The following is a 15,133-nucleotide window of genomic DNA, read 5'->3' as shown; positions in this document are numbered from 1 at the left end:
AACATGACATGCACCTATATCAGCATCAAAATAGGGGGCTTTCCTCAGACATAAATCAGGTTCTACAGAAAATATTCCAAGAAAATGAAACTAAAAGCAAGTCTGTACTTATGCTAGGTGGTCCTCCAATGGGAAACTATTAAAGCACATGAATTCCTGCAGAAACAGACCCAACAATGACAGAAGCCTCATGAACAAAATACAGACATACAAATCTACATATGAGGTACAAAACTGCTGTCTGTAACAAGAGAGAGAGCTGATAATATTACGAGGACAAATGTAAATAACAATGTAGTAAACAGCAACTCACATTAAACGAAGTGAGTACTAGTGTGCTTAGAATGTCAAACCAAAATGAAAGCACCAACCTGTCTCAAAAAGAAACTTACAATTTAAATGACCTAAACTAACGTTTCCGGATGTCTGACTCAGCTTTCATTACATGTTATCAGAATATACAGTCAATACATAACAAGCAATTGGAAGCTGAAGCCTACTTGTCAGCCACTAGTTTCAAGATTGATGTTATTTGTTTCTCTCAGTACTGACTCCCAACTGAAAACGTATTGTTCATTAACTTTTCAAATTATGCAGTTGGAGGCAGTTTTTAAAGCTCTAATAGGAGGAGTAGGGACGTTGTTTCATAAAAGTTATCTAGGAGGGCACAGAATTCAGCACATGCAAGAAAACTGGCCACTTACATATTGATAAACACTTAATATGGTGCTTTGAGATCAAGCAGCCCAATGTACTAACTGTCTGTATGTACTGCATGACTGATGTCAACATATACCAGTTTCCAAATGGGCTAGAGAGTGTAATGATTTTTACAAATACAAAGGTAGGGAGATCATACTGTGTGGTGATTTTAATATAAATTCTGCAAATATTTCATGCACAATGTGTAATGTCATAAATCTCTTCTCCATCACTATGGAAAACGTGGTGAAGAATTCAGTGAGGATAACATGCAATTCAAGCACTTGTACAGATGCAGTTTACCTGGAGTCAGAACCTTTCTTTTATAAATGCCCTGAAATGTTTCAATTATCACACTGACCAGGGTATTCTTTTATGGGTTTGTTTAGGACAACAAATGGCAAGTCACCATCTGCTTCCATCTCAAGAATGCAAATCCAAGGCTCTATCAGTAGCAACACATTTAAAAATGTACTTCAGTCTAAGTTCTGGGATATTGTTATGAAGGAAAATGATGATCAGAAAATTTTACTATTCCTTGAAATGAAGTGACATCATTTCCATACTACCTTCACTGCAAAATGAGTCAAGGTACAACATTCAGGCAAGATAACTTGTAATGGCTGAATTAGGAAGGGTATAAGAATATCACATAAAACTAAGGCTGAATCAGGAAGGATATAAGAATATCACATAAGACTAGTAGGTCATTCTAAACAAAGTGTTACTGCAGAGGGTCCTGCTTTCTGCATGTATTTTAAACAGTACAAAAAGGTCCTCCATAAATTAATATCTAAGGCAAAACATCTACCAAATAAAGCCTGTATAGATAATTCAAATAACAATTGTGAAGCATGTACGTTACTGCCACAAAAACTTCGCAAACCAATGTCAAACAGAAAACACCAGAATCTCTCCAATATAACGGTCAACAAATAATGCACATCAAACCTGTTCACGTCATATTTAATAAATATTTTTGAAGTATAGTTAGCAGTCTTTCAGTTGGTTGCTCTCAACAGACAAAATCTCTCTCTACAACACGCATAAGATTTTTCAAATTACTTTTTCTACTATCCAATTATTTGGGAATGGCTAATTATTAGGAACACAAAAAATTACTCCACGTTGGCCTTAATGGTTTACCCAGATACATAACAAAACAGCTTCACGATGAAACAGTAAAACCACTATGTAATATAACCAGATGTGTTAAGAACCCTGGCACAGTCCCTCAGCCAATCAAAACCTACAAGACAGTTCCATTACACTAGGAGGTAAACATGATGTCAATAACCATCAACCGATTTTCCTCCATCCAACTGCATCCAAACCAATAGAAAATAATATGTATACTTGATTTATGTCCTTTCCTGAAGGGACTCCCTATTTACAACACAACAGTTTGGCTTCTAGAGAAATAAATCCACCAACGAGGCTCTCAATTCATTTACTGATCACATAATACTGCATTCAATGAAACACATGTTGCAACTGGATCTTTTATTGATACTGGAAAGGCCTTTGATCTAATTTATCACATCCCACTCATATGCAAACAGGATGCTTATGGTATAAGAGAAATCTGCAATCAGTGGTTTCACTCATATCTAAACAGATGGCAGCTGGTAACAATAATAATATATGATAGATGAACAACTCATTCAGATATAGTATCAAAACAAATAATTAAAGACCTAAAGGTAACAACACACAGAGTAACAGAGGAGCTGAGTCGTCTGACTAGACTCTGCAGCTTAGCTAGACTATGGCGAGAGGTCGTGTAAGGTGGGGTGGGAAAAGGGGGAAAGGAGAGAGGGAGCACAAGAGATGGTCAGTAAAGGGCGGCTGATGGGTGAGAGGGAGAGGCAGTAAGTTAATGGGACAGGAGTGTGGGACGGAGAAGCAGCAGGTGCATGGGACAGGACTGCTGTGCCGGCACTGCACAGCTGAGCTCGTAAAGTGCATAGTGCCACGGAGAAGCGGCAGGAAGGGCAGACAGAACTGAAGAAGGGTGTGGGTGCAGGATGGGTGAAGTTAGAGACTTGAGGTAGGGGTGCAGAGATGGGGCTAGGGGGCTAATGGAGATTTAGATTTACGCCCAGAGGATTACAGGATCGATGTGTTGCAACGACGATGCTTCACAGAAAAACAACTGCCCAAAGAAGGGCAGCATTAATGGTCACAAGTTTTGTTTTATAGGAGGTGAGTGTACAGAAATACTGAAAAACCTGAAATGGCATACACTCTCAGATAGTCATCAATTATCTCATAAAAACCTACTTACAGAGCTATAAGAACCCAAATTAAACAAAGAATTTAGCGATATCCTTCATCACCCTGTGCATTACTCTCGCAGGGACCATGAAGACAAGATTAGATTAATAGCAGCATGCAGAATGGCATTTTAGCAGTCACTCTTCCCATGCTCCATATCTGACTGGAACAGAAGACCCTAAAGTGTAGTACAATGCCAAGTACCCACTGCCATGAACTTCACAGAGGTTTGCACAGTATGTATGTAGATTTAGTTTCAAGCACATCCGTGAGCAATACAATCACCACACCTGCTACTAATACAGCAGAAGTTTCCCAAAAACAATGTATACTCTGGCTAATGCTGAATGTATCCCACAATATTATGTTTATAATTTTTTATTTATAAATATGATAAGTATACACAAATTAGTGCTGATGCTGCCAATGCCTCATCAGAACCACATGCACATAGAAACTTGCTGATGGTTTTAATGGCTAGTAGGGGGACCTTTGCGATACCTATCTCAGTCCCAACATTACTAGTGATAGAGCACTACAGGAAACCTATATGACCCTACAAAGAATATGTGAAAGAACTTGCTCCTCTTCCAGCAGCAATGTACCTTTATGTCTGGAGGAACAAACCATTCCCAGTGATTGGAAAAATGCATAGGTCATTCCCATTTGCAAGGAGCATCACCGAACATACACACAAACCTGAAATCACTGATCAGTCTGCTGTATTTTCTTGAACACATTTCATGATAATGTATTATTATATTTCTAGAGAGCAAAAATATCCTCTGTAAGAAACAACATGGATCAAGTGAAATTTGGTTTGCTCGGCTTGTCCACATGACCGAGAAGACAGTAAATACTGACACACAGGTTGACACTAGAAGGCATTCAGTACAGTTTCCTTCTCATCCCATCCAATAAGTTTCCCCTAGCCTAAGTTTTTGGGTAACTTTTCCAAACTCTCCACATTTCCTAAACCCCACCAGTCATTTTAATTCATCCCTCTTCCTTCCCTTCAACCCCCATCCCAGAAAAAGGAGCCAGTGGCACCAAAAGCTTGCACATTCCTTTAACCTGTATGTGCCACAGCTTGGTGAGAAGATATTTTTATTTATCCAGTTATACTACATTTTCAAAAATTAATAGATATTCACACATTTTTATGTTGATGAGAGGCCACAAAATATAACATGGAACCTGGGGAGAAACAAGTTCTTATACTGGCCACTGGGAGAGACAGTTCCTGTGTTCTAACACAGTGGCTGTCTCAGCTGCATGTTGTCTGCGAGCTGCACACTTTGCCTGTGTTGTGGCTGCCTCAATTGGCAATGCCGCTGTCAGCCCACATACTTTCAGCATTCTTATTGTTATCTCTGTTCTACACAGCATGATGTGCGGTCTCCACACACCGTAGGTGCAGGAAGAGCTATGTATCATGCCTGGTAGATTGTGTGTAGTGTCAAAAAAATTTATGTTCGAAGAGCTAGACAAGAGTGTAAAATTCCCATCAAAAAGTGTGTAACAACAATGGAAATTTCTGGGTGGAATAATAAGTAAAATGAAGTAAAGGCAACCACTTACCTATAGCTGACTGACATGTGGCACACAGAAACACACAGCAGTAAACAGTTTTTATACTAGCAAACCTGCTGCCTCCTTCCGAGCCACTAGTCACTTGCTCCCAGCCCCTCTCCCTGCCTACTCTTCCGTCTTCCTCTACCTACCCCACCCGACACTACCCCCACCACAATTAGTCAGAGTGCCAAAAAATAACAATGGTACTGTTAATCAAGCCAGGAGTGGAGAGTGGAGTGGACGGGGAGGGAGAGGGTGGGGGTTTACTCTAGCTCATTAAAGGGTAATTCTAAAAACAAGCGAGTTTCCTTTCTTTTGTGCATGCCCATTGACAACTCAACACTTCTACTTTTCAGTGAGTGACATTCTTTAATCCAAAAGCATTTACATTCTACAAGAAATTTCATGGGATGTTTATGTTTAAATGTTCATTCAATATATGAAATAAACATATCTACTTTCTGAATTATGTGGAAATTACTGTAATGAGGGCAGGTCCATTATAAATGTCAATGAAAGATACAAGTGCGGATTAAAGAGGGGCGGGTAGTGGTGGTGGAGGGGGTGATCGCCCCCTTTCCCATCCACCCAAGAGTTGAATCTAATTTAAAAATCAAATGGTCTTGGTCAGTGGATTTAGTCATTCAATTCGGTACTCCCCAAGCCACATTACTTTGTGTGCCCGAGAGAATGTACCAGTGACTTGTGCTCCCCTTCCTGTTCAAATTGTGAGTGCCAAATACCAGCAAGGCTTCCCGATCTGCCACAGCAGCACATGCTTCGCATTTCTCTAAGGACGCTATCAGGTTTGCCCCTAATGTTGTCATTGCTACTATTGTTAGACTGCTTGCCCAGAATTCAGGAGCATATCTAAAGAGTTTGCTGTGTGTTAACAATTATATAAAAGAAATTACTCAACTGGGTTGTAAATGCTACACATTTCAAGAAATTTAAAACTTTTTTTCTCTACAATAAAACACATTTTTGCAAATGTTATATTTTAAAGTATCAAAACAGCTTAAAACAGTAGTTTTTTTCATAGACGTTCAAGGGGAGCACCCCTGGGTCTTCTTTCTCTTCTAAGCAACTGCCCCCACCCACAAAACTTCATTAATTCACCCCTGCAAAGACATATTCAGGATTCACATATTACACACAACAAGTGGTCATATGGATCAAGGAAAGGAAAAAAAGCGGCACTTTTAAAAGGATAGCTACTCACTGTAGGTAAAAATCAAATATCATGTAAATGTATAGTTGTGCAGAATACAATAAATTTATTTGTATCTCGAAAATAAGTTAATGATTCTTCTACAAAAGGAAAATCTCATTTTGTTCCAAAAGTGCTTTTAATGTTCAAGTCGGGGAGTAAAACAGCAGATAAGCATGAAGAGATGACTAATGGAAATTTTTCATGGTAATTATTTGAGCTATTACTGTTCACTTCAGATGCATGCATAATGCAGTACTGCAGTTTGTCTGAATTATTGTCTTTTTTATGTCAAGAGGCTGTGACAGAAATCAATACCCAGGCTTCACAGCAGCTCTGTTACTCTGCATGATGTTGCTATTTTGAAATTTTATAGTTTTCAAACTACTTGTCATGCTGATGTAATCTTTAATACAGCCTTTTGCACGCTGGCTAGCTATAGTTTACAACATACGTGAGATACATGTCAGCTGTCTCAACTGCACCTGAACCATCACACGAGACCATTCACAACTGAAACCACTCCACTGGCACTGGCTCCTCTCCTACATCTATATCTAAACTCAGCAAACCACCGTGAAGTGCATGGCAGAGGGTATGTCCCAATGTACCCAGTTGCAGTATATTCCTCGAGTCATCATTTAAAGCTGGTTCTTGAAACTTTGTTAGTAGACCTTCTCAAGATAGTTTACATCTACCTTCAAGAGTCGGCCACTTCAGTTTCTCCGGCATCTCTGTGACACACACTCACAGATCAAGTAAATCTGTGACCATTCATGCTCCCCTTATCTGTACGTGTTCAATATCTCCTGCTAGTCCTATCTGGTAGGGGTTCCACACAGTTGAGCTATAATCTAGAATGGGTCACCGGAGCAATTTGTAAGCAATCTCCTTTGGAGGCTGATCGCACTTCCCGCGTATTCTACTAACAAACCGAAGTCTACCACACGATTCATCCACAGCTGAGCCTATGTGATCATTCCCTTTCAAATCCCTACCAAGTGGTACATCCAAGTATTCATGTGACTCACTGATATTATAGTCATAGGATACTATGTTTTTTCGTTTTGTGAAGTGCACAATTTCTACACATTTACAGCACACTGCCAATCTTTGCACCTCTTTGAAATATTATCAGGATGTGACTGGTTCATTATCTATAACTGCACCATCTGAAAAAAGTTTGATGCTATTACGAATATTATACGCAAGGTCATCAATAAATAACATGAACAGCAAGGGTCCTAACGCACTTCCAAGGGGCACACCCAAAGTTACTTCTATGTCTGACAATGACACTCTGTCCCAGATAACATGCTGTCTCCTTCCTACCAAAAAGTTCTCAATCCAGACACAAATTTCATTTCATATCCCGTATGATCGTAGTTTCGACAATATGCGTAGGTGTGGTACTGAGTCAAATACTTTTCAGAAATAAGAAATACTGCATCTACCTGACTGCCTTGATCAAAAGCTTTCAGTATGTGAGAAAAGTGAGAGTTGGGTTCCACATGATCAATACTTACAGAATCCAAGCTGGTTGTTATGGAGGAGGTCATTCTGTTCGAGATACCTCATTATGTTTGAGATCAGAATATGTTGTAAGATTCTACAACAAATCAATGTCAAGGATATTGGACATTAGGTTTATGGATCACTTCTACTATCTTCTTGTAGATGGGTGTGACTTGTGCTTTCATCCAAGAAATGGGCACAATTTTTTGTTCGAGGGATCTATGAAAGATTATAGTCAGAAGAAGGGCTAACTCAGCTGCAAATTAAGTATAGAATCTGACAGGGATTCCACTGGGCCCTGGAGCTATGTTCAATTTTAATGATTTCAGCTTTTTCTCAACACCACTGACAGTAATAGTTATTTCACTCATCTTTGCAGTGGCAGGAGTATTAAACTGGGACAATTCCCCTGTGTTTTCCTTTGTAAAAAAAAACATTTGAAAACAAAATTAACATTTCACCTTCTGCTTTCCTACTCTCAATTGCAGTTCCTGTCTGATTAGCTTGGGACTGGATATTAACTTTGGTGCCACCAACAGCCTTTACATACAACCAGAATACAGTGTCATCTGCACTGATAGGGGCCATCATTTTGCATGACTCTATTATCATTTGATCTTCATGTATCGCAGTCATTCAAATCATTATTTAAATTGATAAACTAGTCTGACTCCAGTTTGTTTCCCGCACATGGTCACTTGCGAAATCAGTTTCATTTTCAGAGACAGCTGCGAGCAAATATGTAATAGTGTGTGACCCACCTCAAACACAAAATATAGAAGCTAGTGTAAATCACGAACACACATTAACCTATCCAGCCTTAACAGATAGCTGGTTGCTCTCCTCAGTAAGAAGTGACACGGTAGCAAAAGTAAATACATGAGACCATACATATCCTGAACCAAGATGTCAACTTGACAATCATTGCAAACTCTCTACCTACAGCTGTTACTGCAGGAACCTATTATAAATCACATTTTAAAATACTGAGTGGACAGAGTGAGTGAAATCCCACTGGATGGTCCATAGCTGCTTTTACTGCCTTACCACATTAATTCACATGCTACTGTCAACACTTAACCAAAAATAACACTGAATATGTATCACAATGTTCGTACAGATTGACTCTTGCCCTTTACAAGTCTTTTCTTTCTTCATCCACTATGTAGAAAGCCTACTGAATCACAGGAGACCATTCTGTTGAAGGCAGCAGTTTCAGAAAATGAACATCATATCTCCCCCGTTTGGTGAACACACAATTTGATACAAACTACTGTAACATGTCGACCTTAGTAGATGTGTCACTCCTTTCCAAAGTCCTCTTTTTGCCCCACTTCCAAAGTCCATCATGCAGGACTTATTAAAGGCCTTCTCTCCTTCTCCCGGTCCCAAAAGTGGAAACACTTTTTCACCACCGACCCTACCGATCAGACTCAACCAAAGACCAGTGTTGACCCATGCCTGACTCAGTTCACTCCTTCATCCAACCGTGATCCACTCCCACTGTCCACAAATCTCCCCCTGTTAACTTTCCAGAATTTCTTAACCCCGAACCTTGCCTCAGCCTCAGTCTCAGCATCATTCCCCAAATCCCTCAACATGCAAACTAGCCTTATATTCGCAGAAATAAATGCAATCCACCACTTAAACTGATCCCGACCTTTTAATTATCTTCTGACAAAACTCCACAACTGTTGTTTTGAACCACAAGGCTTACCTGGCAGTAGGACTCCACCAGCTGTCAGATTCATCCACCTACAACCCCTGCCACACTGACCCCATTACAGAGGTCAAGCAGGATCTCCAGTCTCTCCTCAAATCCTTACGCCCATCCCAAAACCTCTCCCCGGAGACCATCTCTCTCCTCACTCCAACCACTGCCTGCACTGCTGCCTTCTACATGCTTCCTAAAGTCCTTAAACCCAACCACCCAGGACACCCCATTTGTGGCTGGTTACTGTACCTCCAAGAGAGAATCTCTGCTCTTGTAGACCAACACCTTCAGCCTATGAGCCGCAATCTACCTTAAACCATTTTCTCAACTGATTCTCCACAGTTCCTGTTCCTTTAACACAGGATGCTCCGCTTGTCACTATTGATGGCACCTCTCTTTACCCTGACATCCCTAATACTCATCGCCTTACTGCTATTGAACACTGCCTTTCAAACACCCGGTGGATTCCAAACCAACAATCTCCTCCCTAATCACCGTTACCAACTATATTCTCACCCACAATTACCTCTCCTTTGAAGGCATTACCTATCAACAAATCCGGGGTACATCTATGGGCACTCGTATTGCACCATCCTATGCCAATTTATTCCTGGGCCGTCTGGAGGAATCCTTCCTAAACACCCACAACTCCAAACCCATAACCTGATTCAGATTCATTAATGACATCTTCATGATCTGGATTGAGGGTGAGAACATCCAATCCACATTCCCCCATTCACTTAGTCCTACTCAACCAAACAAGCCACCATCCTCGATATTGAACTCCACCTCAAAGATGGTCAAATCAGTATCTCTGTCCATATCAAACCTACCAACCCCCAGCAATGCATCCACTTTGACACCTGCCACCCATTCCGTACCAAGAAGTCTCTTCCATACAGCCTATCCACTTGTGGCTGTCGCACCTGCAGTGACAAGCAGTTCCTCTCAAAACATACCAAGGGCATCAGTGAGGCCTTCACAGGCTGTAATAACCCTCCCAACCTTGTACAAAAACAGATCTCCCATGCCTTATCTCTCCTGCCACCCACCACCTGCCAAATTACCACTGTCCGGCCATATAGGAGCATTCCCCTCATGACTCATTCCCACTGACAACCGGAGCAACTGAATCACATTCTCCATCGGGGTTTCAACACCCTCTCGTTGAGCCCTCATATGAAGAGCATCATACCCTCTACCTTTCCCACCCCTCCCACAGTGATATTTGCTGCCCATCAGACCGACACAATATCCTTGCCCATCTCTACACAACTCCTGGTCCCAACCCCTTGCAGCAGAGCTCATATCCCTGTAATAGACCTGGATGCAAGATCTATCCCATACACCTCCCACCACCACCATCTACAACAGTCCAGTCACAATCAACTATACCATCGAAGGCAAGGCACCTGTGGAACCAGTTATATGATCTATAGCCTAATCTCCAACCAATGTGTTGCATTTTATGGGGGCATGACAACCAACAAGCTGTCTGTCCACAAGAATGGCCTCTGACAGACTGTGGCCAAGGAACAACTGGACCACCATGTGGCTAAGCACGCTGCCCAACACAACTTTCTTCATTTCCATGTCATTTTGATCCTTCCAACCAACACCAGGTTTTCTGAATTGCACAGGTGGGAAGTCTCCCTGCAATATATATCCTATGTTCCTGTAACCCTCCTGGCCTCAACCTTCATTAGTCGTTGTCTTTACCCGTCTAGCCACTTCCTTGTTCCCTTTCCAGCACTACAAAGTCACCCAATGCACCCCCAGTCTTTTTACTTCTGTCCTTTTCTGCTAACCCCCCGCCCTCTGCCTAACCTCCCAACCATCCCAAGTGCACCTAGCTGCCCTTCCTCTCCCCACCTGTATGCTCCCACAAACAGCACTTTACTGTCCCCCCCCCCCCCCCCTCCCTCCCTCTCTCTCTCTCTCTCTCTCTCTCTCTCTCTCTCTCTCTCTCTCTCTCTCCCCACCCCACCCCCACCACAGCTTCCTCCTTACTCCATCACCCTGTTGCCTCTCCTATTCCTATCATGCACTGCTGCTCACAGTCTGGCTTCAACAGCCAGAGACTGTGGTCATGTGTGTTTGTGTTTGCGCGCGCGTGTGTGTGTGTGTGTGTGTGTGTGTGTGTGTGTGTGTACTGTTTATTTTCGACAAAGACCTAGTTGGGAGAAAGCTCACTTTCTGACACTTTGTTGTGCCTATCTGAGTCTCAGCCTCTCCACTATATGGTGAGTAGCAAATATCCCTTTTGTAATATTGTTACATTCCATCCTGGATTTTCCATTGTTTGATTAGACCTTACCTTAAAAATTCTGTACATAAAATAACTATTTCAAAATTCAATGGGTCATCACAATACTTAACACTGCACAAACACACAAATATGGTAAAAAGCTTATATTTCTTGCGTATTATGTTAAAAAAAATGCTTTCTTACATTAAGCAAACAAACTGCTATTCTTAACTGTTGCTAATGTGCACAAGAAATCGGTAAAATATACCAACACACTAAACAGTTCATGGTTTTGATCTAGACTTCTTTGAAGTTCACGTTAATTGGCTAAGTTATACTACCTCATAACATAAACTCCAGAATAATACAAATTACATTTAAATAGACTTGTCTTCATTCTTACAAACCTATGTTTCGGAGCTTCACTTACCCAATCTTCTCAGTGACTTGGCAACTGTCTCTCCAGGTTTCATATACTCTAGCATTTTCCGATAAACCGGAATCTGATCAAATGCTACACTGGATACATCACTGTCACTCTCAGGCTCTGCTTCTGCAGGCTTGTCTGCCTCTTTTATCTGCAAGTAGGATGATTATCAAAACTAAGACAAAGGGGAATATTTATTCTGATAGAAAAAAAAGAAAACATATAATTTATGTTTCAGTCTAGTTGCTCATTTTAATTAAATTGTAAACATGTAATTAAAATGTGCAACTGAACCTGAAAAAAATGAGAATTATTTTAAATCTGAATACACCTGCTGATTCTCTCAGGACGAATATGTCGGCTATAGGGACAAAACACAAAGTTGGTAAAACGATGGTTATTATACACTGTATGGCGATGAAAAATCACTTTATAAAAGTTATGTTGATTTTAAATAATGGCAACTCCAGACAGGAATCTCAACAACGTAGGGAAAGACAGACTGCTACTTACTGTGAAGAAGACACGTTAAGTTGCAGACAGGTACAATTGAAAGACATTTACATAACGCTTTTTGCCACAGCCCACAGCCTTCATCGGCAAAAGAGAAACACACACCAGTCATACACACAAGCAAGCAAATCTCATGCAAACAAGACTGCCAATTTCGGCAGCTCAGACTGGAATGCCCAATTTGATTTTAGTATTAATTAATTAATTAATTAATTAATTAATTGTTTTAAATTTTTTGAAAAACTGTTAAACTGTCCAGAACCAGTGAATAAATTCCGAGCACAGCAAACTAATAACACCAACCTAACTCTAAAGAACCTGATGAAACTGAAATGACTAAACAAATTAAGAGACTTAAAACAATAAAGTATCTGGAGAAAATGGCATAATTGCAGAACTACTAAAATCAGCTGGTCCTAACGCTATAATAGAGATCACTCAACTAACAGGACATATCTGGCAAACTGAGAAAATACATGAGGACTGGAAAACTAGCCTAATTAATCCATTGCATAAGAAAAGGGGATAGAACCGATGTTAATAATTACCAAGGAATTTCTCTCTCCCAATCACATACAAAATTCTCACAATGTTTACTTGATCGAACCCAAGCACAGTTAGAACCTAAAACTGGTGAATACCAAGCAGGCTTTAGACCAAACGGATACTGTTCAGAACAAATTCTTAACTTAAAACTAATCCTTAGGTGCCAAAGGACTTCTAGTAACAATACTGTACATACATTTGTGGATTTTAGAAGAGCCTATGACTTAGTTGATCATTAATCTCTTCTCCAAATTTTAGAGGAACAAGAACTAGATATTAAAACTATAACACTGATTAAGGAAACGTTAACCAAAACTAACTCTGAAGTTAAATTCATGGGAGAAATTCTGAACCATTTGATATAAAGAATGGTGTTAGACAGAGAGAGGGACACTCCCCATTGCTGTTTAACTGTGTTTTGGAAAAGGCAATTACAGAATGGTGAGAGCAAAAGTCGAGTCAAAATATAGTTCAATCAATCAAGTTAGTTAGAAGTGATATTAGAGTAGACAGCCTCACCTTAACAGATAATCTGGCAATTTTAACTAGTGATATTACCACAGCTCAAAATCAAATTGAAATTCTTAAAGAAGTTACAGAAAAAGTACGGCTACAAATTTCATTAAAAAGAAACGGAATATATGACATGAAACAAACAAGCACCAATGTTTTTGAACATGTAATATGGAAAAATGAAAAGGGTTTCTCAATTTAAATACTTGGGAGAAATCGTACAAGAAAACGGTCTGGAAAAAGCTGCAAACAAAGTTCGCTGTCAAAAAATGGCAACTGCGTTTAGATTAACACAAGATATTTATAATACAAAATTAACTTTCTAAATTCAATAAACTTGGGCATTACAGCACCGTATTCAAACCTGGATGTCTTTATGGAGTGTAAACTTTAATTTTAAATAGAAAGTGGGATATTGAAGAAATTCAAAAGAAAGAAAGAAAGAAAGATTATTAGGAAAATATAAGGGCCAAAAATTACTGGTGGAGAAACTTGTAGGCTGAAAAGTAATAAGGAAACAGAAGAATACACAGATATACAAGGTGACATGAGACAACGAAGACTTAAATTTTACGGGCACATTAAAAAAATGGCACCCACTAGGTTGACAAAACAAATAGTAGAATTCTATGAAAACAGAAGAAAGGCCAAAACTGAGCCAATTAAATGGATTCCTGTAATTAAGGAGGATTGTTAAGTAGCCAGTGTAACTCAGGCAGACATTAAAGACAGAAAAACATTCAGACAAAAGATATGTGATCGGAAACTTGGTAAGTGGGAAATTAGAAAACGGACTGGAACACCTTGGTCTGATGAAAGATACTTCATTCTGAAAGGATGAAACAAAATTGGACACAAAGGAAAGCCAACCACCAAAGCAACACTGACTGATTGTACCTCACCCATTTGTGAATAATAATAATAATAATAAACTAATTTTAGAATTACAAGTTGTATGTGTCAGATACTGCTTGCCAATGTGAAAAAGTAAGTTCATTTAACAATGAAGCCAATTTTCGGTTATTTGAAACTGACTGTTTTGTACTTATTATCTTAACAACGAAAATAATTTGAATGCTAAGTAATTTATTCAATAACAGCAGCAGTAAATGAAAAAAATATAGTTTTCTATGCCTACAATGGAATGATCACATAGGCTCTGCCATATGTAAAGAATGTGGAAGACTTTAATTCATTGGTAGAATACTACAGAAATGCAGTTAGTATACAAAGAAGACTGCTTACAAAATCCTCATGTAAGCCACCGTAAAATAGTGAAAATAGTGGGGGAGTGTGAGGGGGAATTCTCAATACAAATGGTCACAGGTTTATTTGACAAATGGGAGAGCGTCACAGAGACACTCAAATAACTGAAATGGTAAATGGTTGAACGTAGGTACAAACTATCCCATGAAAGCCTAATCAGGACCAGTATTAAGTGATGAGTCAAAGAATGCACTATATCCCTCAATGTATCGCTCCCATATGGATTCTGAAAGTAAGATTAGATTAATTACAACATGCCTATAGGAGTTTAAGCAATAATTCTTTCTGCACTAAACACATGAATGGAGCGGGGAAAAAGCTCTAATTACTGGGACAACTGAAAGTACCCTCTGCCATATACTTCACAGGGTTTTGCAGAGTACGGATGTAGATGTAAATGTATTGCTTTACGGAGCAAAGTGGCACAGCACAAATAGATTCTGAATTCTTTGTGTAATGCAGTTGATGTGTGGCAGAGGTATGTCCATCCACTAGCCACGCTCATGGTACACTTTGTCCACAATTGGATAAATTAAAATAATTAAGGAAAGAACTGAGCAAGTATAAGCATGTCTAGCTGTACAGAGTAGTTAATTAGAATAATTGTGGTGAAAACTGCAATGTGAT

General features: G+C 39.7%; 1 protein-coding gene across 2 annotated transcripts in view; it reads right to left on the bottom strand.

The window, feature by feature from the left end:
- Window positions 1-15,133, bottom strand: part of LOC124545296 (CD2 antigen cytoplasmic tail-binding protein 2 homolog) — an 84,770-nt gene that overhangs the window by 19,266 nt on the left and 50,371 nt on the right. For both annotated transcript variants that reach the window (XM_047124192.1, XM_047124191.1), the window contains one exon: window positions 11,672-11,819. In XM_047124192.1, the coding sequence (XP_046980148.1) occupies window positions 11,672-11,819 (148 nt within the window). The remainder of the gene's footprint in view (window positions 1-11,671; window positions 11,820-15,133) is intronic.

Source organism: Schistocerca americana, chromosome 8 (genome assembly GCF_021461395.2).
Source record: "Schistocerca americana isolate TAMUIC-IGC-003095 chromosome 8, iqSchAmer2.1, whole genome shotgun sequence".
NCBI classification, from domain to species: domain Eukaryota; kingdom Metazoa; phylum Arthropoda; class Insecta; order Orthoptera; family Acrididae; genus Schistocerca; species Schistocerca americana.
The sequence above is the reverse complement of the archived record's forward strand: the minus strand, read 5'-3'. Positions and strand labels throughout refer to the sequence as shown.